Below are 27,992 nucleotides of genomic sequence, written 5' to 3' on the forward strand. Positions count from 1 at the left end.
GGGAAGCCCTGGGAAAATGAATTTGAATTGATTTTTTTAACTATGATGGAAAGCCACTGAAGGGCTTTAATCAGAGGCATGAAATAATCTTATGTATGCTTTTACATAAGATTGCTCTGGCTCTTGTCTGGACTAATACTAAGACTCTTGCAGTGGTGTAGGGGTGAGATGATAGTGGTTTGGATTGGGATTGTAGCCGTGGGGCTGAGGAGTGGTTGGTTTTGGATTATGTGCTGGGACAGAATGCTCCAGAGTGAGGGAAAGAGAGGAATCAAGGATGAGCTAGGATTTTGGCCTGAGTAATTGGACGGGTGGTGGTGTGATTTATTGAGGAAGTCTGAGGAAGGAGTGGGGATGGAGTGCATTCTGGCCATGGTAAACTTGCAGTACATGCAAGTCATCCAAGTGACAGTGGCTGTGAGGCAGTTGGACCTACAGGTCCGAAGTGTCAGGAGGAAGTCAGAGCTGGAGATAGAAATCTGGGAGCCATTGGCATATGGATCGTATTTCAAGTCACAGGACTGGTATGACTGCTGTCCTAGATGAAGGAGAATTTTACATGGAGAAGAAAAAGTGGCCAAGGACAGAGTGTTGGGCAGAGCTTGGCGTGTTTCAGGAAGGAAGAGGTCAACTGTGTAAATGTTGCTAAGAGACCAGGGAAGAAAAAGCTAGTGGATTGGTTATTATTACTCATTACTTAAGCATTTTAGTCATTTGTCTGAGAACCTGGAGAGACAAAAATAGGATTTACAGACAGCATAGGACTTAATCAGACCTCTATTTTATTATCTCTAAAGTAGAACTAGAACTTCTGTGGGTGTTTAAGAAGAACTGGTTATTCTCTGTAAAGGTTCACGTTCTTCTGTCTGCAAGAAGGGTATTCATGTCCATTAAGATTCTGAGATTTTTCAAAAGCTTTAAGCAGCTTTTGGTCCCGTAATACGGCTTTTAGCGGAAGATTTTGAATTTTTCTATTCCATATTTGAAATTTGCCCTGTTATATGCAGGTCACCAGGGATGTCGATAGTAGAGCCAGATGTGTCTTCAAAGATGTTTTAGTCAATCGATTTCTAGGACCCAGGGTAAACCATCTTTATAGATAGTCTTTCCTTCATTTAATAGCTTTCTATATTTAAAAGATAGCACCTTTTAGCTAATAACAGTCATTATAAATGACTCAGCTACTGCTTAAGTTTAATGTCTGTTTTAAAATAAGTTGTTAGAATTGAAATACCTGCTCTACTTCCATTGTCAATTATGCCAATTCATTTCTCCTACTTTGTTGTGTGAAGCTGTCAGTCAGTCAGTTCTGTTGACTCCCTCTTCTTTTTTTTAATCCCCAGAGGTGACCAGTCCCGGAAGAGAGCTGGGGATGAGTTGGCTTATAGTAAGTAATGATGTTCCTTACCATCCTTGATGGGTTTGTGATGTAAGGCAGCCACTGGCTGTAATGATATCCAGTGTTCTTGGTTGTGGTCTCCAAGGGCACCGTGTGCGGTCAGGGTCAGACTGTTCTGTAAGCTGTGGCAGCTCTGAAGCCCAGTTGCTGGTGGCAATTTTCAGGCAGTTGTCAAGAGGCTGCCAGTTCTTTAGTCTCCACTAGAATGAGATAAGGGCCCAGACTCAGCTCCTGATGATTTGGTCCCCTTTCACTTCATTCAAAACCACATGGTTTTGAGGTTTTCTCTGATCTCCTTTTGGGGGATTGGGAGAGGGGTGAGAAATATGTGTCAAATAAACAGATTCCTACCATTATCAAATGCTGTCTGCTGTTGATACTTTAACGATGTTTTTTTCAGACAGCTCATCAGCATGTGCAAGTTCCAGAGGGTACAGATAGTGAATGTATTGAATGTACTTTCCTTCCTGAAAAGAGGACACACTGGAGCTGCAGAGACTGTATTCAGAGCACAGCGGGGTCCTGCAGACACTCAGGAGCTCTGTCACCAAGCTGTTCTTGGAAGAGGATGTTGGAGTTCTTACTTTGGTTTGTAATTTTAAAAAACAAAAAACTAACAAACAAAAACAAAACAGTTGCTGCTAGACTTGGGGATGATTTTGAAATGGGACAATCTTCTAATGACTTTATCTACAGATTCCGTGAGGAACAAGCGTCATGAAGAGTGACCCTTGCTAAGTGAGATCCAGCAGCCAAAGTCAGCAGCTTCCTCCAAAAATATAAGAGCAGAAGAATCTTTTTTATTTTTTTTTTAAAGCACTTGTTTTGTTCATTTGCGGACTTGGCACTTTGGCATATTGGTTTCACACAGCAAGATATCTTTTGCTTTAAAATCAAGCAGATCATTACAATACAGTATTTTTCACCCCTAACCAAAACAAACCCCTTTAAAAGAGTTGGTCTTTGTTTCGCATTAGAAAGTCTTCTTACAGGAAGACGCTAACTCTGCTTCCAGTGTAACTTCTCCCCCCATCCCCGCCCGCACCATCAGTTCACAATCCTTTTCTACTCTGTGCCTTGAGCTTTGTGCACTTTGCAGCTCTGTGACCATGTTGTCAAACTCACAAATGCTTCCTGAAAAAGTTGATGGTATCACAGACTAACTTGCCAAGATGTCAGGTGTGACTTCATAGCAGGATGCTCAATAAGTGGGAAAATAGAAACATGTTGCACGTTGGTCAGATTTCCTCCTGCCTCACCGTGGCTTGTTCATGTTCATGTTGGGGACCAACTCTCGTAGACCATTTCCATTCCCTCCGTCACTTAACACGCTCTCAGCGGCTGCTGGAGTGTTGGCATTACGCTAGTTTAGGGCTGGCCGGTACTTTAGCACTAACGCTCCCTTTTTAATATTGTTGAGAATTACCCAGTGGTAAAAGCTGATTCCTGTGATGCTCTAGGAAGCAGATATGGTAATTAAATTCAAACATAGTCAATGGTGTGGGATTCCTGATTGATTTCATTTTTATGGGTGAGATAAGTACTTAAAGTTTGCAGTCTGCATCTTTTAAAACATCATATTCGAGTATAATAGAGAAAAAGTAGCACTGCTGTTTTAAGGCCCCCTTCCCCTGTGGCCAAGCTATATTTTCTGTTTCCATACACCCACAGTGCTACTTAGTTCCTTGTAAAAGACTCTGAAGCTTATTCTAAGTTGTTTTTGAAAGGCAGAGTAAAATAGAAAGATGTGGCAAGGGAAAAACGTTTTTCTTCTCAGTTTTGCGTAAATCTAAATTGAGCATGTGCTTGACCCTCTTTGGCTGTGTCAGCTATGTTAGACTAATATTTACCTCTTCAGAGGACTAGGGGCAAAAAAAGAAGACACATCAGGGGTGCCGACCATCACGCTTCTGATCTGCAGGTTGTTCATAGAGTTGTCTCTGCCAATTCACTTGGTCCTTTTTTGGGGGAGCAGGCTGGGGGGCGAGTTTGAAGTGTTAGGAGCAAGTCAGTCATATTATAGAAGAAGTCCTTTGTAACATGAGTATTCAGAGAAGTAAAAGTAAGGTCATCAGATTTATTTTTTTAAGTACTTATCAACCAGGGTTGGTGGATTTTGAGGAGGACTTTGAATTGGGCTCATTTCACTCTGTGAGCATCTTGGGTTATATTGAGAAACACTGAATTACTGTAAGAATAAATACAGGCTCTCACTGTGCCCTGTACAGTTTGACTTGCTACACCAGTAACATTCTGATATCAAGGAAGAATTCAATTTTATCAAGAAGTTCAATTTTACTTAATGGAATGCTTGCTGCAGTCTTATAAATAACACCTGCAACTGAACTCTTGAGCAGTTTTAATAATGTTTCTGAAAGGAATGAAATTGGAATGTTTCTTTAAATGTGGGTGAATTCTTCAGTATCCTAGTAATATACCCAAATGCTTTTTCTGGGAAGGGAGTATTCTTTGGCCAACAACGGAACTTTCCCTCTAAAAGCATTGTATTAGGATGTGGATAGGCATTAAAATCTTTGGATGCTTTTTGCATTATTAAGTTAATGGAGAGATATTTTATATTGTCTTCTTTTTATTATTATGTATGTGTTAACAAAGTGGGCAGAGTAAAGTTTGCAGAAGTTAGTTTCTCTGTACATTTTTGCACAGTGGCTGCAGCTTGCTGTGGGTGAGGGCTTAGTGGCACAAAGCTGTGATTGGAAGGCACTGTAGAAAGAATATACACGTCCTCCCAGTGCATTCGACCTGCTTCTTACTCATTTTGGCCCCTTGAGGTACATTGCAGTATGAAGAAACTATTCCTTTAAGTCATTGTTGACCTTGCTTATTAAATTGGGATTCTTAACAAAATTCTTGGTTTGCAACATGAGGGGAATAAGATTTGCCTCCATTTTGTATTGACTAAGCACTGTTTGCCTAAAAGTATTTTCTTCTCGTGTTTACTTGTATTCTTCCTGCCAGTACAGTATATAGTTTCTGCACTCCAGTTAAACACTGGCTTTTTGTGGGGTCCAAATCATCGAAGGCAGAACACTGTAAAGCAGATTGATTGTCTCATGAGTCAGCACATGCAGTTGGTTTGGCCATACTGACCGGTGTGTGTGTGCAGCCTGAAACCAGACCCTCCAAAGAAAGCCAGTTCACTCACCTTGGAATGATGACACGTAACGTCAGTAGATGATTGTCGTTTTGAGAGACGGTGCTTATTTTCAAGGTTGGCCTTAAGCTTCAGTAACAGTGTCATCTCATAGCCTCTGTTGTCACAGCTGTACCCTAACCCGACTGCTTTGTTTTCTGTGGGGCAGAGAGCAAAACTTGGTGTTGTGATTCTTAATCTGCTAGTTCTTAGGTAGAGTTAGTGAGAAGAAACAACAACCTGGGTGCATGAGTTGTGCATTATTAAATTTTGTGGAAAAGTTACTTTTTTTCCTGTCCCTTTTGCAAGTTTGAGGAGGTTCCCCTCCCTTTCTTTGGGGGCATGGGATGAAAGGCAATTTGTGAGTAAGTGAGATTGCGGAAGACTGGATGCCCAGTGGTTGTGAACACCGCACGTGCGTCTCCAGCACTACAGCCCCGTAAAGCTGTCACTCCCCGTGCTACATGCCATGCTTTCTGTCAGGTTGCAAATTTGCACACATAAAGAATTCCTCAGGAAGAGTTTGCACATGCATCACCTCGCAATATTCTGTACTGACCGAACAAGGGATTTGAAAGTTTTTCAGCACAAAAGGAGAACTTCAGAGTGGTGGTCTGTGCCCATGTACTAGCAAAGGTAACGGTGATCTGACAAACACGATTGGTTTCTGGAGTTAAAAAGTGAACAGGAGCACTTGTATCATAGTATTTAAATAAGCCTGTTTAATCTCCCAAGGTAACCCTTCCAGATTTTGTCATCTTCTCATTGAGACTAGCTCTATTTTCTTCTATGTTTCTTCTGTTTTATTGCAGTTTATTATTTCCATGATTATTATGCAAGAGGCATTGCCCTTGAGCTAAAATTCAATTGTCTAATAAAGCAGCTATTATTAGATAACATTGTTTTATGAATATACACTAATCTGAGATATTAAAAAAACTTTACAATTAAAAAGCAAAACAGAACCCCTACATGAGCTATCCAGTCATTGTTTCGATGTTTTGGGTTTCTTTTTCTTTTTCTTTTTTTTTTATGGTGTCTCTTTGAGCTTCAGAGTATTATGTTTACTTTAAACCAGGTTTAGGCCTCTTAAGGGGACTTGAAAATTTAAGATCGGAGTATGAATCCCTTGACTGACACCTAGAAGAGGTTTATAAGGACCTTTTTGGTTGTGATTACTGTTTTCAATAAGATTGCATAAGTTGAAGTTCATGTTTATCAGAAGTTAAAATAGAGGTCATAGGAGTTTGTGGAGAAATGGCTTTCCTATTATTTTCATTACCTTGTTGAAATTTGCCCCAGTTTCTGGCCACCAAGATATATGAAAGGACCCTTGTTCTTTCCAAAGGAAATGATTCCTCTTCTGTCCCCACTGTTTATTAACTAAGTCATTGACACTTTGCCACCTCCACTGGCCAAGACCCTATTTTGAACCTCTTTCCAGAGCCAAGTGGCACAAGTACATATACTGTTTCTACTTATGTTGGTGGAGTGGTTGTGGGAGAATTAAAGAAAATGCTAATCAGAGGTACATTCTTCTAGGACCCTAGTATATGTTGTACCCCTGCTGATTGGAAGTTATCTTCATTTCTGGTTGGATTGCATTGTTTAGAAATGCAATGTTAATGGCTTACAATTCTGGGGAATTTATGGTGTGGCTCTGGGGTGAATTCTGTGGTTTGAAAAATAAATAAATGTTTTGTATTGATTCTCCCATGTCATTTCAATGTTGTGACTATGTACTAAATGCAGTAAGACTGGATATTCTCTTAGAAGGGTATGTTTTGTTAAACAGACGGCAATTGAATTGCTCTCATTAGTCCTGTTTGTCAGTGTCACAGCCATGCAATTCAGACGTGATGTTGTGGGGAGCTGTGGCTGGAGACAGGAATGCTTAAGAATAAACGGGAGGCCAAATGCAGACAAGAGGCTTCTGCCACCCACCAGCGTAGCCAGAGCAAGGATGAAGCAATGAAGTCTAGTCCCTGGTGGTCCTTGTTTGTTGGAAAGCATAGTGGAGCTTAGAACAGGGTGTTCTGTACGTCAACTGTTTTATTAATCCAAGAAAAACAAAATGGTGGATGAAACTCTTATTGACCGGGGATTCAAAGCCACTGACTTTGGCTCTGACCTTTAACTCTTGATGGATTTTGAATCACTCCTTCTGTATTAGGGTGCATACCATCACTCTAAAACATTGTGGTTAATTAAATAAATCTTGTACAGATGTCCTTGGCCTTGTTATGTTGATACCTGGTTTATTAGAACTTTGTTTTAATATAGAATATATGGTTTTGCTTACAGTACATTCATGATGCCTCATAAATGATAACGACACTCAGTATTCTACCACGGTCAGTTAGCCCTCAGGATGAGTGTCCGTCTTCACCTCTGTACCAGGAATTAAAGAAAACTCGTGTGTGTGTGTGTGTGTGTGTGTGTGTGTGTGTGTGTGTGTGATGATGATGATCAATGATGACCAAATTGGATTTATCTCAGGAATGCAGATTTGTTAATGTTAGGAAATCAATTATTGTGACTCATCTACTAACAGATTGATGTTGTATGATCAGATTATCTGTGAAAATCCAAAATATCTACAAGGCAAATTAGAAGACTTATGAGTTTATCAAGGTTGCTGGAACAAAATCAATATCCAAATGTTAATTACATTTTCATGCAGCAGCCACAGGCAGTAATGGCTTTAAATTTTTTTAATGTTATTAAATAGAATTTACAGTAGGAATGAAAAAGTCATAAAAGTACCTAAAAATCTTAATAAAATGTATATAAGCCTTTAAATGAGAAAATGATAATTTTAAAAAAGCACCTTTGTTGACCTAAATAAATGGAGAGATGGGTAAGAAGATCATCTAGGTCTCAACTCTTTCTCCAAATTTGTTAATAGATGAAAGGAATTCCAGCCAAAAATCCCAATGGTACTTGACAAGTTGATCCTAACATATAAATGGAAGCGCAAAGGACCAAGGATATCCAAGATACTCCTAAAAAAGGTGAAGCGTGAGGGGAGCTAGCACTACCAGAGTATAAAACTTACTGTAAAACACTGTGAGTGATTAAAACACTGTGCAGTTGGCACAGAGGTTATAAGTAGATGAATGGACAGGAATAAAGAGCTCGGAAACTGACGTACTCACGTGCAAGAACCTAATTTTTTTAAAGGTAGTCATTGCAGAGCAGTGGGGAGGAGGATGGATTATTTAATAAATGGGGCTTCAGTAATTCTTCACAAAGGAAAGAAATGAATTGGACTTCAGCCTTGCACCAGGTACAGAAGTCAGTCCCAAGTGGATTAAAGATTTACTGGATTAAAGTTAAAACTATAAAACTTAGAAGATGATACAGAAGAATATTTTTATGACTTTGGGGAAGGGAGGATAGAAAGTGCAAACCATGAGTTAAAAGATAAATAATTTAGCTGCATTGATAGTAAGTACTTTTGTTTACCAAACATGCCACAGAGTGAAAAAATAAGCCCAAACTGGAATAAGATACAGATAATCACGATGTATACATAACTGTTAAAAAGCACCAGAATGCAAATCAGTAACAAAGCAAGAACTCAGGAGAGAAATAGGCAAAAAAAAAAAAACAAGTAGGCATATCACAGAAGAAAAAACAGAAATGGCCCATAAACATGAAAAGATGTCCAACCTTATTAGTGAACAGGAAACGCACATTGAAACCATAAATATAATACCATTTCCTAGTCACCAAATTGGCAACAGTTAAAAAGTCAGAAAAGTAGGGAGGGATAAACTAGGAGTTTGGGATTAGCAGATACAAACTACTATATATAAAATAGATAAACAGCAAGGTCCTGCTGTGTAGCACAGGGAACTATATTCATTATCCTATAATAAACCATAATGGAAAGGAACATGAACAAGTATATATATATATATATATATAATATATATATATTATATATATATATCTGAATCACTTTGCTGTACATCAGAAGTAATGCAGCATTGAAAATTAACTACAATAAAAAAATAAACGGGGGGAAAAAGTCAGAAAATACCAAAAATTGGAGAGATTATGACAACAGGAGCTTTCATCTGCTACTCTTGGTGTCAGTCAGTACTACCACTTTGGAAAACAGCATTAGCTAATGAAGTTGAACAGGTGTATCTTATAGCCCAGGATTTCTGCTTTTAGAGAAACTCATGTCAGGTGTATATACCCAGGAAACATGCCCAGGAATGGTCACAACAGCATTATTTGCAATAACCAAAAAGGAGGGAAAGAGAGAGCCAGCTGTCCATCTACAGTAAAATGAATAGATGAAGTATATGTGTGCAGTGGGATTCTGTGGAACCCTAAGTGCAGTGTAGAGCTTTGTGCATCAACGTGGGTGAGTCTCAGAAATCATGTTGAGTTAAAAAGAAGCAAGTCGGAAGAGTCCAGTCAGCCTATATTGTTTAGGGATTCATAAGTAGTAAAACTGTAGAGAAAAGAAAGAATTATTAACATTCAAGATCATGGTTTCCTTGGGGGTGCGGTAGAAGGGAATGAGAATGGAGAGAAACATGGGCTTATAAACATTTGAGAATAGGAACATTTTGACCATTGTAAACATGTCAGTTCTTGAGTTAATATCTAAATTCAGCACAAAGCCAATCCAAATGCCAAAAGTATTTTACATATAAATTTAAAATTCATATGGAAGTATAAGCTGATGAGAAAATAAAGTCTTCATCGAAAGGGGGGGGAAAGAAGAGGAACTTGCTGTACCAAGAAAACATTTTTTTAATTACAATTAAATTTTTACACTGGTATAAAAATAGACAAATTAATAGAAGATCGTTTAAAATAGAAAGACTCAAATGCTTTTAAGAATTTTTAGTACATTAAAGGTGGCTTTTTGAAATGATTCTGATCATGATGGATTATTCAGTAAAAGGTGCTGATATAACTGGAGAAAATTCAGTCACACCATTTGCCAAAAAGAAATTCCAGATGGACTAAAAATGGAAAAATAAGTTATAAAAACCAGAAGATGATGCAGTTTATATTTTCTTGAGGTGGGAGAAGTTTGTTCTAAGAATGTAAGCAATGGTCTGAAAACAGAACCCTGTGTAAACCAGTCACCTGACTGCACTAGGTAGAGCACCACCCCCAGTATTTGTATATACATATATATTTTTAAATTAATGTCTGTGCACTATACTAATACGTGTAAGACAAAAAATAGAAAAGAAAAAAGATGAGGTGAAAATGTTTTAAAATATTTTTTGTGTGTATTGTGGTAAAAAAACCTTTTACTTTTTTTGAAAAGTTTAGTGAGAGCCATATGATTAAAAATGCTTCATTATTTTTGAAACTCCTAGTTTTAACCCTTAATGATAAAAACAACTTAATGTCTGATTCTAAGGTAAGTTTATTTTAATGCTAGTTTTTAATGGCTATTGTAGCTGAAAAAGCCACTTCATTAAGATCTGTGGATCCAGATGACTCTGCTTTCTGAAAAGCAGTACTCAGTTTTCAGTTCCATCTACTAGTCTTAAAAAAAGTGTTTGTTGAAATCTTTATAATAAATTTCCATCTTTCTCACTGTCACTAACTTGTTCTGGCTCAATAATTGCGTGTGTGGTATTTTTATTGTTAACAAATGGGTTCAAAACCTACTGAAACATCACTTTTGAATTTTAGTTCCCAAGTTCATGTGTGCACTTACGAGAGTTTTTATAGGTGACAGTTTTTGGCAACACATTTTCATAAAGCTGGAAATATGTCTAGCCATTTTCAAGATGCCCTTAACATGAATTTCTTTAGGAAAAATAGCTGCTTTCTTACTCATAGTTAGTATATCATCTTTACCTTGAAGGGTCGGATAGTCTTTTTTTGTTTGTTTTTTAAAGTCTGTTTTTTTTTTTCATAAATTTATTTTATTTATTTATTTTTGGCCGTGTTGGGTCTTCGTTGTTGTGCACAGGCTTTCTCTAGTTGCGGAGCGGTGGCTTCTCTTGTTGCAGAGCACGGGCTCTAGGCGCGCGGGCTTAGTAGTTGTGGCTCGCGGGCTCTAGAGCGCAGGCTCAGTAGTTGTGGCGCACAGGCTTAGTTGCTCCGCGGCATGTGGGATCTTCCCAGACCAGGGATGGAACCCGTGTCCCCTGCGTTGGCAGGCGGATTCTTAACGACTGCGCCACCAGGGAAGCCCTTTTGTTTGTTTTTTAAATACCTTCTTGATTGCATATTACTGACAGGGACTTGTCACCGCAAGAAAGGTTGCCAAATTGCAGACGTTTGTGTTTTTATCAATTAAAAAATATAACATATTTAATATTGACAATACTTTTAAAAATGTTGCTATAACCAACAAACCTCTTTTGGGATTTAAATTTCTCCATCTCATAAAATGTTGTAAAGACACTTTTATGTGAGATAATAAAATCTAAGTCCAGTTGCCTTGTGGGAGCACACAGACTACAATTTTCTGGAAGAGAATGACGTCATTGTCAGTCCTCCGCATTGTGGAGTCCGACCGCTCCTTTCAGGATACCTTGCTTTTTTTTTTTTTTTTTTTTTAAACCAACCATGGGGAAATGGGGGAATAGAACAGAATGGGGGAAATAGAAAATCCTTTAGAGAACTGCAGTAATAATTGCTATAGATAAGATCTGCTGATGGATGCTAAATTAGTGGATGGACGTTCTTTAAGGAGAAATAGGATAGTTGAATAAGTTCAAAGTTATCCCATCCCCCAAATATTTATTAGTTACATTTTAACACATGTATACAAATTCTTTGATATTCCTGCCTTCAGGAGATGGAGCTTAATTACCCTTCCCCTGGGGTGGGCTGGACTCAGTGACTGACTTCTGAGTATGGAAAAGAGAAAATACTAACATCATCACAGAGACACCTGGGGGCAGCCCCTTAACCAAGTGGTCACGGTTCACATCCCGGCAATGAGTCATGTTGGTATCCTACCCCCTGATATGATGCCCTGAGAAGGACACTTCACCTCTGTGGTATTTTCTCCCAAATCCGTAACCTCAGTCTACACATGAGAAAAGTCAGACAAATCCAAATGGGGGACTTTCTCCAGGACACCTGACTGCTCCTCTTCAAAGGTGTCGAGGTCATGAAAAACCAGGGAAGACCAAAAAGCTGTCACAGGTGAAGGTAACTACAGAGTCATAGTGACTAAACACCATGTGGGATCCTAGGGTCAAAGAAGGATGTGAGTGGAGAAACTGGAGAAATTCAGATAAAATCTGTGGCTTGGTTAATGGCATTGGACCGATGATTTCTCAGTTTTGATAAGTGTACCTTGGTTATGTGAGGTTTTAACCCTAGGGGAAGCTGGGGGAAGGATTTATAGAAACGCTGTACTGTCTTTGCAACTCTTGCATATGTAAATCTAAAACTTTCCCCAGGAGAGTTGTTTTTGGTTTTTTTTTTTTAATCCCATGGGTTTCTCAGAATTATAAGGGGGCATGAAATAATAGTTCTTGCAGGATCTGAGCTTCTGATTCCTCTTTTAGAAGCTGTACAGGGAGCCACAGTAATTTCAATGAGCACGTGGCTACTGGGGCTGGTGGCTCATTTCTAAGCTCTGTCATCAAAAGTCTGTTCTGAGATGAGTTAAAGTGTTCATCTTCAAATTGAAAGGTCTGAGCTTCACAAGCTGTCGTGTGTATCACTTGTGTTTTGTTCATAGCATCCTCTTGCTGTCGTTGATGGTAAATGTTGGCTTCCAATCAGGGTTAGAGAATTGGATTGACATTGGTATCACTGGCTCGACTTTGGAGAAAATGTCATTGCAACCCATCAGAGGAAGTTTTGATGGAGGGGCAGTTGGCATCCTGGGCGCCCGGTCTCCGAGCTGGAGGTCGTCCCCGGACACTAAAGGGGCCCCCTCTCTTCTGGGTTCCTCACACTCTCCGCTCTCAGGCTTTCCAGGGGTAACCTGGTTAGAGTCAGACCCTCCCAAGTTCCCACAGACCTGGAGTTCTCGAGTCTACCGAAAATCATGCTAAATCAAGTGTGAAGTGGGGAATTGCTTCAGAACTACAAGTACAGCAAGAAGGTTAAAGGCACCAGACCCATCTGCTAATATAGGAAAGGAGATCAAAGAAGAAAGCAGGCGTTGAAAGGGCTTTCCACTATGGGGTGCCATCTTATCGGGGGTGCGCGGGGGCCTTGGAAAGAGAAATGGGAAAATTCAGGTGCAAGGCAGGTGCCCTGGGGAGGGTTGATGTAAAAGCGTTTTTAGGGCCCAAGACTGCCAGTCGCATTAGGCCATCTCGGGCCCGGGCCCAGGGTGAGCTCTCGTGGGCAAGAGACATGGGGGACCTGGAGACACAGACTGGCTACAGGGCGAGTGCAGACATGGACCAGGACTTCTGAGAGGCCTTGTGGTGCAGTAGAGACGACATAAGCTCTGGACTCAGATGTGTTTGGGGTCAGTAGCTCCCTGTCCTTCGTGTTGTGTGTCCCCATGCAGGTCACTTCAGCTCTCTGAGCCTCAGTTTCCTCTACTGTAAAACCAAAGTGCTCTCACCTTCACTTTTTCCATGGCTTTGATGTTTTTCATCCTCAGGTCTCAGAATAACAACTTCCACTACTGTTACTGCTTCCACTGTTACACTGACCCAGTCATCACTACATGCCTGGCACTGTGGAAAGCACTCTATTCCTCTGTCTCAATTGACACCTGTGACAGCTCCGTTTTCCAGTGAGAAAGCTGGACCTCACAGGCGTGAAGTGACCTGTCCAAGGCCAGCTAGCTGTCACAAAGCAGCTGGTCCTTAATGATCACACACCGGCAGGAGTTGATGTAAGGGCTTCAAGAGGGAACCCTAACACAGGGCCTGGTACAGAGTGGGCGCCCGGCAGGTGCTCCTCTCCTCCTGTGGGAGCTGCCTAGATGGCAGGGGTGTCCAAGGGGTGTGAACTCAGCCACCTCGAGACCGGACAGCATCGTCGTCATGGGTGCTGAGACCTCAGCCTGCAGCCCGTCTCCGTGTCAGCAGCATTCTCTGCCCCTAAGCTCCGAGTGGCCTCTGGGCCTGCAGACAGAGCCCCGGCCTAGTGCCCCAGCATTTGGGAAGGGGGGACATTTGGGGCACATGGAGTGAAAGATGCCCGACAGGTGTGTCAAGAGTGGGCGCTCTCAGCAGGGCCAGAGACACTCCCCTAGCTAAAACGACTGTCCTGCCAGCACAACCAGAAAACACGATTGAGTGGCTAATCATTGCTGTTTGGAGGGAGAGAGATGTAGGCCAAGGTCAAAGGTACTCAGGGAGGCTGAACCCTGGTGTAGGGAAACCTCTTCCCAGAATCTGGATCCAGCTGGGAAGTTTGGCTCCACCATTCATTCACCAGGCAAGTCACTGAACCACTCTGACCTCCAGGCTCATCTGTAAAACAAAGCAATTGGCTCACAGTGGGCCACCGTTGTTTGGGTTTGCTCGGCCTCCATTCCCCTTCTGGTGTAATTTACTTCAGAGAATTGCTCCTCCCCATTCAGCAGTGTTTGGACAGGGCACTTGAAGGTGTCCCGCCTTCCTCGGCCTTTGGATGGGCATGTTGCCTGAGCCAATCAGCTTTCTCCCCTGAAGATGGAATTGTGAATAGAGCCATTTGAGGCCTGAAGGGGCAGGAACTGGCCCTTCCCAAGGGAGACCCCAGGGACCAGGCTGGCGTCCGGCTGGTGAGTTCCTGGAGCTGCTGGGCTCTTGTCCTCCCGAAGGCTGGCCCTGCCTTCCACTGGGTAACCACCCTTCCTTCACCGTAAGCGGTGAAGGTCAGTGTTTGCTGCTTGCAGCCCAAGTGCCCTAAGGCCTCCAGAAGATCTCTCGGGAGCTCTTGCTTCTGTGTGATCACTTTCCTGTAAATGGGGTCTTTGTTACCCACTTAGGAGTTTTTCTGAAACAAAGTGGAGAACAAATAAATTAATACATTTAAAAGATGGAGATGATTTCTTCCTCCTCTGCATTTCCTCTCTGGAGGGAAATGGGAGATGTCTCAGTTGATCCCAAATCCAAGGTTCCCGGGGTGGAGTAACCAGGCACACAGTCCCTAAGAGACCTCATCCTTGGTCACCCACCCGCAGAGAAACCCCGGTGTAGGCTCGCCCAGACACTCACTGCATGTCTCATAGCCCTGGTCAGCACTGTTTAATAAACTGCAAAACACTTCCAGCCCGCGCTCTCCTCCGGCTGACCGTTTGTAAATTGCTTTTGCCCTGGTGCCTGACAGTGAAAAATGCATTTTCAATCTCCAGGCAGCGGTAGGTGTATTTCTTTTTCTTTTTCTTTTTTTTTTCTGAATTCTATTTTATTTATTTATTTTTATATAGCAGGTTCTTATTAGTTATCTATTTTATACATATTAGTGCATGTATTTCTATGACAGCATTTCTGAGCTCACAGGGACTACCTGACATCCTGGGCTGGGTCCTGGGCACTGGGTCCCCTGGGCTTCAGAGTACAGGTGATGTTCTGGGAGAGTGGGAGCCAGGTCGGCGGGGGATGGAGAGGGCTGGTGACAGGCACCGTTTGTTGACCGTTGTCCCCATACACAGCGGGCTCTAATGGCGCTCTCATTCTCTGCCAGGCAAGATCTGGAAGGAGACCCCACTGGCCCCGGGCCTCAGTGTGTCCTGAGCAGGACGCTGAATTGAAGGCCTCGGTGTCTGTTCTCAAAATGAGGCCAACTGAGGAATAAAGCCCCCTTTAGCGAGCCCTTGCCTTGTGCCAAGCACTGTGCCAGGCGCTTTGCACACTTTGTGTCACCTGTCCTCACTCTGCTACCATTACTACCCCTGTTGTCCACCTGAGGCTCAGACCTGGGTCCCGATCAGGGCTGTCTGGCTCCGCAGTGGCTTCCATCAGGTGGTGGCCCTGGGGAGCCAGCTGGCGATAAACCCAAGTGCCCGCACTTTTCCACAGGGCCATCACCTGCCGACGCTGCCGCATCCACGCACCTGGACACTGCCGGCGCCTGCTGTGGTGGTATCATGGTGTCCGCTCACTTAGCAAGTGATGTTGGAGGGCTGCTTTGGGCTGCATCCCTCTGTCCCCTTCCCCAGGGGAGACACAGAGGTGTGAGAACTGGTGCTGCCGTTGGGTTTTCCTCCTGACGTTCAGTGCACAGTGCTTGTTAGGAAGGAGCATGGTTCCAGGAAGGCAGATACATTTCAGCTCTGCCACTTAGAGCTGTGACCCTGCTCCGCGTTTCCCCACCTGTAGATACACTGGGCTTGTACTAGAAGTGGGGCTAGTAATTGTCCTGGGGAAAATGGAAGTAGCTACAATTATAGTGAATGTAAGTGACTTTTTTTCTTTAAGGGAAAGCAGTTATTACATAGTGAGTGCTGGAAATGGCCACAGTTACTATCATGCTGTCTGGCCAGAGCCCATTACTCAAGTTGCCATTTAACTTTCTCTTCTTTGGGCTAAAATTAGATCCCTGTTTTCTTTTAACTCAGTAAACTCTTTTAACTCAGTAAACAGCCACTGAGCAGCCTCTACAGATTAGATTAGACGATCTCCATGGTAATCCGAAGTGGCTCCATCTTAGTACCTACATACCTAGGCATCGAAGGCTTCGGGAGCCGGAAGGAAGGCCTTGGGTAGAAACAGTAGCTTTCAGTTATTGAGCTTGATTGTCGTCAGGCAGTGGGTGAAGCACATTACATACACTGCGGCATTTAATCCCCAAGGCGGTCCAGGAGGGAGCTACGAACATTTTCAGCCCCATTTTACAGATGGGGTAAATGGGGTTCAGAGAAATTCAGCTACTAGGGGACAGAGCTATGGTCCAACCTGTCCCCAAAGGCTGTGCTCCCCGTCCTGGGCCACACTGCAGACCCCAGTTTAGGAACGAGGCTCTGAGCCACCTCAGCATTTTAGGACCCTCACTAGAAACCAATGATTTACCCCCAAAATGCTGCCCAGATTGGCTCATTTGTCAGCTGGGACGCTATTAACTGCAGTGGCCATCTTGGCAGTCTCACTGTGGTCTAACTGATCCTGATGGGCAGTTAAAGATGTGATTAATAAAACAGCGCATGAGTTAGCACTTAACTGCAGGGTGGGGAGCCTCTTCCCAAGCAAGGAGTCTGGTGGGGGCCAGGAACCGGGAAGGAAGCGATGGGGCTCTGCCCCCAGGCGGGAGGTTTGGGAGGCTTAGGGCTGGGAGCAGAGTTGGAGCTCCCGTCTGCCCCTCCTCCCCTTTGTCTGCTCAGAAACAGGGAGCGATGAGGGTGGGCATCGGGGAACCAGCAAGGACCTGAGGGCAAATGCAATTGAACAGCTGCATTATCTCTCGCCCCTCCCCACCCCCGCCCTCAGCTTCCCCAGGGAGCAGGAACCCCGCTAGTCCCAATTTTTGGATGAGGAGCTGAGAGTCAGAGAAGTACCCAGGGTCACACAGCTGTTGGGTGGCAGAGCCAAGGTGGCCAGACCCAAAGCAGAGCCCCACCTGAGCCACTCCCTGCACTGTCAACTCCGCTGCCCGGTGGCCGCCCCACGGCAGCAGAGCCCAGCCAGTGGATGTGCTCCTTCCCGAAGACCCCCTGGGCTGAGACTCCACCTGCCAGGCTGAAAGAGCTGCCAGAGCTCGAGTCCCCGAGGTCCAGAACCTTCCATCTACCTGCCTCCCGAAGAATCAAGGCCTGGCCACCACCCCTCTCCCCACTCAGCAATGGCAGCGTTTCTCAGAGCTGTTCCCCAGGCCTCCTCCTGACGTTACTTTACTGGGGGCCCCTGGCCAACTGGCTGCCCCTCTTCTTCTCACTGGTGAGAAGAGGGCATTGCTGAACTTCGGCGAGCAGAGCTATCGCCCAGGGGGATTGTTACCCGCTACCCGCCACCCCAGAGGTTCTGATTCTGTAGGTCTGGAGCAGGGCCCAGAAACCTGTGTTTCAGCCTCACGCTCCAGGTGACTCGGATGCACGTGGGGCCCAGCCCACGTGGGGACACAGGCTAGACCAAGTCTAAGGTTCTGACTTCTGTGAAGTCTTCTAATTGAAGACTAATTCTTAAGTCATCTTTCAACGTTTCTCATCTAGGGCTAAAATTAGAATCCCAGATTTAGTTGATCTTTTTATTCAGTTCTGTCACTGTGCCCTGGGCACCCACGCTGGTGCCAGGACCCGGGGTGGGGGACTGATGGGGCACCTCGTGTTGTAGGTTTACACACAGAGCCCTTGGTGGCAGCTGGGAGGAGCTGAGCATTTCAGCGAGGGCTCAGCATGCAGGGTACATTTTCTGGAATTCGTGATGGTTTTCTCCCTGAGCGTTCTCAGCCTCCCCGGATTGGGGTGCCCCTCTCCAGCAAGCCCTGTGAGCTCTGCTGCTGCTCAGCCCCGGGGGGCCCGTTGTCTGCTGGCCCAGTTAGGGTGGAGTGATTACCCCAGATAGCTGGGATGGATGGGACAGGACGGGAGGAAGCTTTGGTTTGGACCCCTTCCTCCAGAGCCCTCTGCCGTCAAAGACTTTATTAATATAGATTAATGGGCATAAACAGGATTCTTGATTTCCTCAAATAAATGGATTTTGAATGGTTGCTCTGGCAACCAGGCCTGGCTGCATTCGTTATCCAGGGGAAGGAGTGAGCTTGGTAGGATCTCTGTTCTTGCCCTTGTATTTTGCAATCTGTGAGTCTGGGGTGGGCAGAGCATTCAGTCCAGCCTGGATGAGGTAATACAGAATCTTGCAACCACTAAATTTGTTAAGGTCAATGCATTCTCTACGCAATGCCTGAAACAGCAAGGAGACTGCTTCCTTCCCCACCGGAGGCAAAGAACTTACCTCTTGCATATGGCAGACCCAAAGCCATTAACCAAGAGATGTTTAAACTCTCATCCCTGGATGTTACTCACGCGGCCTTGGTGAATAAATTCTGGGATGGCGAGAGGAGGGTTGTTATTCAAGGGGGTCCATTGGCCTCTTGGTATGAGGAGAAATAAGGCAGGTCTGGTGTGGACTCGATGACCTCCGAGTTCTGGACCAGTGGGCTAGGGCCCTTGAATACCAGTAGCAGTTGTTCTGACATTTGAAGACAACAGGGGGATTGTCTCTGGAGCACTGACCCCGAGAGGATTTGAGGCCACCTGGCAGAGGGAAGGGCCCTGGCCAGGAGTCAGGATGCCTGGGCAGAGTCTCCCTCTGTGCTACCCCACCCTGGGGGCTCCCTGTAGTGAGGCTACGTGCTTGAGAGGCACGTAGAGCAGGAGCTGGGGAGTGTGGACGGCATCTACGCACCAGCCAGGCAGGACCCTGGAAGCACTGGGAAGGGGACCTTTGGCAAGCAGAGCCCAGGTAGGTGTCAAGCCACCGCACCAGCTGCTAGAATTCTCCCTGTAGACACACTGCTGACCCAGCATGGATGATAAGACCAGGCCGAAGTCAAAGGCCCGTCAGGTGGAAACCATCTTCCAGGGGCAGGTGGACTTTCACCCTTATCGCAGCTGCCGCCGTTTCTTGAGCACCATGTTACACACGCTCTCTCTTTGCCTGCGTGTTCTTGGCTCATCCTTGCCGTAGCTCTGTGAGGCTCAGAGAGGTTAGGCACTGGTCCAAGGAGGCACAGCCAGCAAGCATGGTACAATCTCAGGTGGCCTGGCTCCAGAATCTGCACCCATCAAGGTAGCTGTTCATTCAGCAATTCTTTGTTGAGTGTCTTATGTTTTGCCAGGTACTGTCCTCGAAACCCATGGGAGTCCCAGAGCCTCTGAGCGTACGTCTGGGACTCTAGCGTCAGTCCCACCCCACCCCTCTCATCCCATTCCCTGGAGAGGTTGGCAGTGTCCCTCTGCCAGCATCACTCATGTGCCACACAGAGAGGTAAATGGCCCTACTGCGGTTTATGGAACACGGCAGATGAATGGTCTTCAAAGGCCTCCTGTCAGGCTCAGACGGGGAAATTGCTACGGAAGACCTAATTGCCACCCCCAGCTGCCCTCTGAGCCAGGCCGCCAGACAGGCAGAAAACCAGCAGAGGCAGGTCTGGTCCCTGCAGAGGCCGGTGGATGGGCTTCTCATCTGTTCTGGTGGAGATTCTAAGTCTCCCCCAGGCAGTATTTGGGCTCTTGCTTGTGGGGCTGTTAAGGACTCTCATTGTCTTAGCCTGACTCTTGCTTAACCCTGCCCAGAACAGCCTCCCACTCGCCTAGCTCAGGAAGAGACACAGCAATGCCTGATCTGTGTCAGGAGACGGACGACCCCCAGAGCAGACTGCACAACTCGTGCGCCTCCCTCCCTCTGTCCCTTCCTCCCCCCCCACCCCTCCTTTTTCTCTTTTTATTTAGAAAAAAAAATACAGGAAAGTACAGAGAATAATTAGATCAAGGTTCTAGAGCAGTGCTGTCCAATAGAACTTTATGTGAAGGTGGGAAGATTCTAGGTTTGCACTATCCAGTATGGTAGCCACTGGTCATGTGTAGCTATTGAGCCTTTGAAATGCGGTTAGTGCAAATGAAGAACTGAATTTTTAATTTTAGTGAATTTTAGTGAATTGAAAGTCAAACGTCAGTAGCCAAATGTGGCTGGTGGCTACTGTATTGTGCAGCACGGCTCTAGAAGCAAGGAAAGTACTGAAAACTGGATGGCCCCATGTTCTAGGAGATTCTGAGCCATTCTCAGTATTTTAAGACCCTGTTGGACACAACTTGTTTGTACCCAGTAAGGCTTCACAGGCTGAGGTCACATCAGTTTAGTGCCTTTGAACAGATGGTAGGAGGGCAAGGCAGTCAGTAGCCAGGGTTCAAACACAGGCCCCACTACTTCCTAGCTGTGTGAACTTGGACTTATTACTTTGCCTCTCTGAGCAGATTTCCTCATCTGTAAATTCAGGATGGGGGTGGGGGCAGGTATTACTAGCATCTGTTCCTAAGTGTTGTTTTGAAAATTAAAAGAAATAATTTGGAAAAGTACACTTGAACACTGGAAGGGGCCAGGCTCACAGGAGGTGTAGACATACTTCTCCAGAGTCGTCCTGGCCACAGCTCAGGCAAGGAGTGCTAAGAGGACACTCAGTGCTCCAGGTACCTTGCAGGTATTCCTCCTCTTACTCCGCCCCACAGCCCTAAGGCATAGCTACTGTCTTTGGCTCCACTTGGCAGATAGGCACAAAGAACAATAGGCACAGAGAGGTTAAGTAACTTGTCCGAGGTCACACAGCTGGGAAGTGGTGGAGCTGGGCTTCCAGCCCGGGTTTGGTTGACCCCTGAGACTGCTCCACTAACCGTTACGCCAAGCAGTCTGTGATGGAGGGGCTGCTTCAAAGTAGATCCTCAGGGGCGGTGGTTCTCTGAGCGTGCTCCCTGGAGTAGCAGCTGCAGCATCAGTTCAGAATGTGTTTCCAATGCAAACTCGTGGGCTTTACCCTAGAGCAACAGAGTCGGACCTGTGTCAGGAGACAGACGACCTGGGGGTCGTCTGGGGGTGTGGCCAGCAACTGGCATTTTAAGAAGCCCTCCAGGTGAGGCTGGGGTACTAGAGCTTGAAAAAAGTAGACACTCTCGAGGGGCCTTCAAAACCCCGGCTTTGAACTCTGCCGGAGCTCGCAGCTCTGGCTCTCTCCCCTGGTCCCACGTGACTCCCTCTCCCAGCCCGGCAGCCTCCCTCTGGCCCTGGCTGCTCCCTGATCTATGTCCTTTCCAGACCTACTCATGGGCCTGAGAGCAGGCCAGGAAGTAAGTGGTCAGGGAGTGCTGGCCCTGCCTCTGTCCCCGCTGCTGCTGGCGCAGCTCCTGGTTGGGTCTCATTGATCTGCAATCTGCAGGGGTTGCTTCTTGGACTGTTATCCTGCCAGTAATTAGTCCCATGGAAAGTGGTGTGGACAGGCATGCAACTCGTGGGTTGTTTTGAAAGGGGCGCATCTCCCTGGTTGACGGCTTGTTGTGACTGACTGTCAGCTTCAGATGATAGAAATCAGGTCCCCGTGAGAGCATCTACCACGGCTTGGAGCGCCCAGGTCCCCAGGAGGACAAGAGGGGAGGGAGAAGATGGAGAAATATAGGCCCCAGACAGCTGTGGAGCTGGAAAACAGGGAACCCAGACCTCACCCCCAGCCAATGAAATCAGACCCTCTGGAGCTGGCACCTGGGCCCTGACGGTTTTTAAAACCTCCTCAGATGATTGCTTTTTTTCCCCCTTAGCTTTATCTAGATATAATTGACACACAACATTGTGTAAGTTTAAGGTGTGCAGTGTGATGGTCTGATGCATGTACATATTACAAAGTGAGTACCACAATAAGGGTAGTTAACGAGTCCATCACTTCACATGCTATTTTTTGTCGTGGTGGCGAGAACATTTAAGACCTACTCTCTCAGCAACCTTCAAGTGTACAATACAGTATTGTTAACTATAGCCACCATGCTGTACACTAGATTCCCGGAACGTATCCATCTTATAACTGGAAGTTTGTACCCTTTGACCGACATCTCCTTTCCCCCATCTCTCGGCCCCTGGCATCCACCAATCTATAGTCAGTTTCTACGAGTTCAGGTTTTTTAGATTCCACATATAAGTATCATACAGTATTTTTCATTCTCTGGCTGACTTATCTGACTTACTTCACTTAGCATAATGCCCTCAAGGCCCATCAATGTTGTCGCAAATGGCAGAATGTCCTGCTTTTTTTATGGCTGAATATATTATATATATTATATAGCATAGTATAGTATATAGATATACATATATATCTCACATTTTCTTTATCCATTCATCTGTCATTGATGGATACTTAGGTTGTTTCCATGTCTTGGCTATTGTGATTAATGCTGCAGTGAACATGGGGGTGCAGATACCTCTTCAAGATCATGATTTCATGATTCTAATGTGTAACCAAGGCTGAAAATCATTGCTCTAAATTAGCATTTCTCAAACTTGAAGACAAGTCGGACTATCGCAGAGACCTTGTTTAAAAATGCAGACCCTGATTCAGTGAGTCTGGAGTGGGGCCCAAGAATCTGTACTCTAAGAAAACCCACCAATCAATTTGCCAAATGACCGATTTGTCTACATCATCAGATTTCCTGTTTGATTTGGTAAAGGCAATATTTAGTAGCTTATTATAGGAGAGTTTGCTTTTGCTTAAGATATTTCATCAGCAGAAAGACTATCACCAACATTGCGTTTGAGATTTTTAGCATTCATGCTTATTTTTCATGTAAGATATTTTCAATTCCTTCGAATGATTTGGTATTTGGCAAAATGATTCGTGGTGAATGGGCTGCTTTTAGTGTCCATGGAAGAGTCTCTCAGCCAGCCTTGGGGAGAGGAACCACAAAAATAGGTCTTTGGCTGAGCCCCCGATTGCTCTAAAACCCCCCAGATTTATCAGCCTCTGCCTTCACTTCTTATACGTTGGAGGGCTCTGCTGCTAAGTGTTTGAAAACAGAATCTTTTTAATCTAAATGCTGCATTTGACAGTTGAGAAGCATGAGGCTCAGAGAAGTTAAGCAACTTGCCCAAGGTTGCACAGCCAGGCCATCAGACCAGAGAGATGCTGCAGGCCCTACATTATCAACTCCGGGGCAAAGCCTGGCCCGTGGCTAAGCAGGCAGACTGCCCAGACCGAGGGTGGGGCCTGGGAGGAGTTTGGACGCAGCACCCTCACTCCCCCTACTCCCCTAGTGGCATTGACTGTCTGCCTCTGAGGGTTTCCTTCTCCATCTCCCTCCGCGGCAGTGGCAAGAAAGGGGGATCAAAGGCTTTTCTTAAACTTGAACACATCATGGCCTTTGGAGGTCAGAGAACAGAGGCCTGCGTCCGCTGCTCTTCTGCTGCCTGTTCCCTAAAGGAGAAGATCCTCCTGCAGTGATGAAGGACCATGTGCTGGACTGAAGGCGGCAAGGGCACGTCAAAGCAGCAGTGAAGGCAGCGCCCCGGAGCCCAAGGGTGAGCCTCTCACCTGGAGGAGAAGCACTCCCTCCCGTGGGGCTGGGCTGCCCCACCTCATCATGCGGGAGCCTCCTTGGCTGGGGAGGGGCTGCTGAAACTCCACCCCAGGGCTAGCGTCACAGACTGGCCAGACAAGCCCCGCCCTGGAAATCAGGAGAAGGACTAGATCCTGCAGCCTTCTCTGTGCACCTGAAGATCCCCAGTGCTACTTGTGACCTGGGAGGGAGGGTACCAGGCCCCTGGATCAGCCCATCAGACAGTTGGGGAGCAGGACATACCTTCGGGAGTTCCTGTGGTCCAGGCCTCTGCCTCCGGGTGGGTCAGTAACTTTCATGTCCATCGCATAGATGAGGCAGCTGAACCCCAGAGCTGATCAGGATTGGAGGGAGACAGACCCAAACCTGGTCTCCTGCCCTCTGATTCGGGGATGGAGGGCTGGGGCTGGACTAGTGTCTCCTGGTGTCTTTCACATCTCGTCATCCCTTCCCCCTCCCTGGTTGCCACTGGATAGCAGAGTGAAGATCAGGCTGGGGACCTCTCCGGCGGATGCTCCATCTGGGCACGAGAACTCAAAGGGGTGTATAAAGACCCACACCAGGCAAGTCTGCCCGATGCCCTGTGCCCTCCGAGAGCTGACAAGGAGCGTGGGGACCCCCCTCAGGCCACCACGGCCTGATCAAAGTGTCAGACATGGTTACGTAGAGCAGCGTTGGGGCGTGGTGACAGTGGCTGCTCATTCCCACCCCAGGGAGATGCCCTCGCCCACCCTCAGGACCTCCTCCACCGCACCCACCCGGCCAGGCTCTACTGCACCATGCTTGAGAGCGGGTACGCTGGGCTCAAAGCCACCAATGCCACCACCTCCTCGCTGGGCAATTTCCCCAAGCTCTCTGCATCTCCTTTCCCTCATTGAGGAGGAGGACAGCGTTAGGACCTGCCGCACAGAGATAAGCTGAGCATTAAGTGAGAAAGGCTCAGGATGATGCGTGGGCACAGCAGCTGTGCAGGGAGTGGTTCTTTGTCCTCGCGCCGTCTTTGGGAACCGGGAGGAAGGGGAGATCTTAGAGGCAGCCCCGGGGGAGGGAAGGGAGTAAGGCTGCCGGCTCAGCTACATCCCAAGGACTGAGGGACTCAGCTAGAGGGACGCCTGCATGCCATGTTTCCTGGCCTGCTCTTCTTCCCCCCACCTTCCCCACACCGGGCATGCCCTCTGGAGGCTGCAGGGTCCCTGTTCCCAGCTGGGCCAGGCATAGGCACCAGGGCTTAGAGAGCAGGTGGCCTGGGAGCTCGGCAGACCTGCCTCGGCATCGGGCAGATTGGGCCTCTCATGCCCTCTGACTGGAGGGGGGACTTGTGCCTGGAGGAGGAGGGGAGGGGTGGGTGCTGCAAGCAGCCAGCCTGGGTGGTGGTGAGAACGCTCTCCCAGCCCTGATTTGAAAAATTGAGCTGAAAAAGAGTCAGACCTCTTGTGTGACTCAGCACCATTATCCCTATCACGCTGAACAGGCACCAACCTCTGCCTGGCGAGTTCCCAAGGCAGTAACTTGAGAGTGACGGGCGTGTTGAGGGAGGGGAGAAGGGAACCCGCAGGGCAACTGGACAGGGAGCCCCTCCCTGGCCGCTGGAAGGAGGCGCTGTGACGGGGCTCTTATCCAGGTGGTGCCTTCACTTCTCTGCCCGAGGCTGGTCTTGGCCCTTCCTGGGTCTCACTTCAGCCAGGCTCAGAATCCTGACCTCAGGGAGCCCCTGCCCCAAGACAGAAAGAAGGCGTTGCTTTGACACATCAATAGCCTCAATTTCAGAAACACTTAGTAGAAGCTGAACGTAGGCATTAATAATGACAAGGTAGGGCTTCCCTGGTGGCGCAGTGGTTGAGAATCTGCCTGCTAATGCAGGGGACACGGGATCGAACCCTGGTCTGGGAAGATCCCACATGCCGCGGAGCAACTGGGCCCGTGAGCCACAACTGCTGAGCCTGCGCGTCTGGAGCCTGTGCTCCTCATCAAGAGAGGCCGCGATAGTGAGAGACCTGCGCACCTTGATGAAGAGTGGCCCCCGCTCGCCGCAACTAGAGAAAGCCCTCGCACACAAACGAAGACCCAACACAGCCAAAAATAAATAAATAAATAAATAAAATTTAAAAAAAAAAAAAAATGACAAGGTAGCCCTTACGGGGAAGGACCCCACCAGATGTCCACTCTACACTATTAAGTGAAAGAAGCAGTTTATAAAATGGTGTGTGGTATATCTTAGTCTGCTCAGGAGCCACAGGCTGGGTGGCTTATACAACAGATAGTTATGTTCTCACAGTTCTGGAGGCTGGAAGTCCAAGATCAAGGTGCTGGCAGATTTGGTAGCTTTGAGGACTCTCTTCCTGGCTTGCAGTTGGCTGTCTTGTCACATGATCCTCACAGTTTGGGGCTGAGGGGAGGGGGGGAGAGAGAGAGACGGTCCTCTCTGGTGTCTCTTCCTATAAGGGCACTAATCCTATCAGAGCAGGCTCCCCTCCATGACCTCATTTAACCTTAATTAGGGCTTTAGAGGCTTCACCTCCAAACACAGCCGCACTGGGGGCTAGGGTTGCAGCATGCGAACTTGGCAGGTGGGGAGATCCAAACATCCAGCGCATAACAAGGAGCAAACCCTGGGCCCCAACCAGCTCCTCTGGTGGCACGTGGGGTCACTTGGGTGTAGTGACGTGAGCTCTTTGAGGTCCTGAGTTTCCCCTCCTGTACTCTGAGGGAGATTGTACCTTTGCCTCTCACTTTCTGGGACTGTTACAAAGATGAAGAAGATGACCTCGAGACTGTGAGAGAGCCTTGGGAATGGTGAGGTGCCTTGGAATGAGAGGTAAGGAGAGCTGGGAGTGGTATTAGGGAACCCCTAACGCTCAGGACCACCTCAGGTGGGGAGGAGGTGATTTCCAGAGATACCCAGAGCTCCAGGTCTCAGCTGCAGCACCTGCACCGACCAGGAGCACATCCGCAAATGCGTGTAGGCTGACCTGGTGCCGTCACTCAGGGGAGTGGAAGTGAGTGTGGGCAGGAGGGAGGGTTGCCATGGTGACAAGGCACCTGGAGCCCCTGCTCCCCACCCTGCTCCAGCCTGGAAAGTTGGCTTTTTTTCTCGCTTTTTGAATTCTCAGGATGAGATGGAAATTTGACTTGCTCTGCCAGTAGGTAGCTGATTAAAAGCATTAAACACTAGCAAACTGAACAAAACAGGCCCAATTTGGCCCACAATTCAGCAATTTCTGACCTAGGTTATCAGAGTTGCTGGTGGGACTGGGCTTGGGAAGGATAAGGGAGCTGGAGAGAGGCAGGGGTGGGGAGCTACTTGTATCTAGTGGGTAGAGGCCCAAGATGTAGCCAGACATCCTCCAACGCACAGAACAGCCCCTGGCCACGCACAGCAAAGAATTAACCAGTCCCAAATGTCATAGTGCCAAGGTGGAGAAACCCCGTTGTGTATTGGGCTGGATGATTCTTGTTCGGGGCTGTCCTGTGCGTTGTAGGACATACACACACACACACACACACACACACACACACACACGCACGCAGGCACGCACACACGAGTTAGGGAGCCAGGCAGAAGAGGACTATCTCTTCACATTTAGCCTGATGCCACCTCTTCATCTGAAACACATTCAGGCCAGTTCCAAGCTGCCCGCTCCGTGTTCAGAAGGCAGTTCTCTGATGGAAGATGTTTGTATAAGTGTAGCCATCCCTGCTTTTTCCCAGGGTCTCTGGGAGAAGAGCACAGCCTAAATACTGGTTATTCTCATGTTGACAAGATTGTATCTGAAATGTTTTACCCCGGGTATGATCAACTGGGCTCTTCAAGAGAGAAACAAGCTCATTTCATTTATGCCTGAAGCTTCCCATTCGGAACCCAGTTTCCTTCCCCTCCCCGCTCCCCGCCAGGAGGGTGGTGCCTCCTCATTGAGAGAGGGGCGGGCAGAAGTGCAGGCGCACAGGCCCGGCTGGCTCAGCTGTCTTGGGCTCTGAGTCCCTAACAGCTTCCAGGGCTACTTCTCCATGAACCTGAGCTCTTGGAGCGTGTCTGCCATTTATTATTTGATTAGTCTCTCCAAGGGCATCTTAATTTGTCCTTCCCAGTCACGTACTCCAGCCAGATGGTTTGAGAAATTACATCCCTGGGCCTGCTATAATAAGACAATTATTCCAGCAACGTGCTGCATCACAGCAATAAGTCCTGAGCTTGGTCATGGCCTTAATTCCCTTCTGGGGTGAGAATGCACGGACATTCTGAGAAGCTGTAGCTTTCAGACGACCGGTGTATGGCGGTGAAATACAGGCAGGGCCTTGACTTTGGGGGCGATGCTTGTTCCCTTCGACTTGCTGTGGTCTCTGGAGTCACGGGAACAGTGTGGGGAGCCATGGCCTTTGGAGCCCGCAGAATGGAGCTGGAATCATAGTCTGCACTAAGCACGTGCCCCTGGGAAAGTGATTTAACCTCCCTGGGCCTCCGTCTACTCATCTGTGAAATGCATGTGGTTATAACAGTCTTAAAAATGAGCTGT

At 46.8% G+C, this 27,992-nt stretch overlaps 1 protein-coding gene across 1 annotated transcript in view; it reads left to right on the top strand.

Annotated features, from left to right (window-relative positions):
- Positions 1 to 6,784, top strand: part of CACUL1 (CDK2 associated cullin domain 1) — a 65,480-nt gene extending 58,696 nt beyond the window's left edge. The window contains exons 8-9 of the mRNA XM_082424806.1: positions 1,344 to 1,387; positions 1,800 to 6,784. Of these exons, the coding sequence (XP_082280932.1) occupies positions 1,344 to 1,387; positions 1,800 to 1,840 (85 nt within the window). The 3' untranslated portion in view covers positions 1,841 to 6,784. The remainder of the gene's footprint in view (positions 1 to 1,343; positions 1,388 to 1,799) is intronic.
- The last annotated feature ends 21,208 nt before the right edge of the window (positions 6,785 to 27,992 follow it).

Source organism: Balaenoptera physalus (assembly GCF_965194825.1).
Source record: "Balaenoptera physalus genome assembly, chromosome: 14".
In the NCBI taxonomy this organism is placed as follows: domain Eukaryota; kingdom Metazoa; phylum Chordata; class Mammalia; order Artiodactyla; family Balaenopteridae; genus Balaenoptera; species Balaenoptera physalus.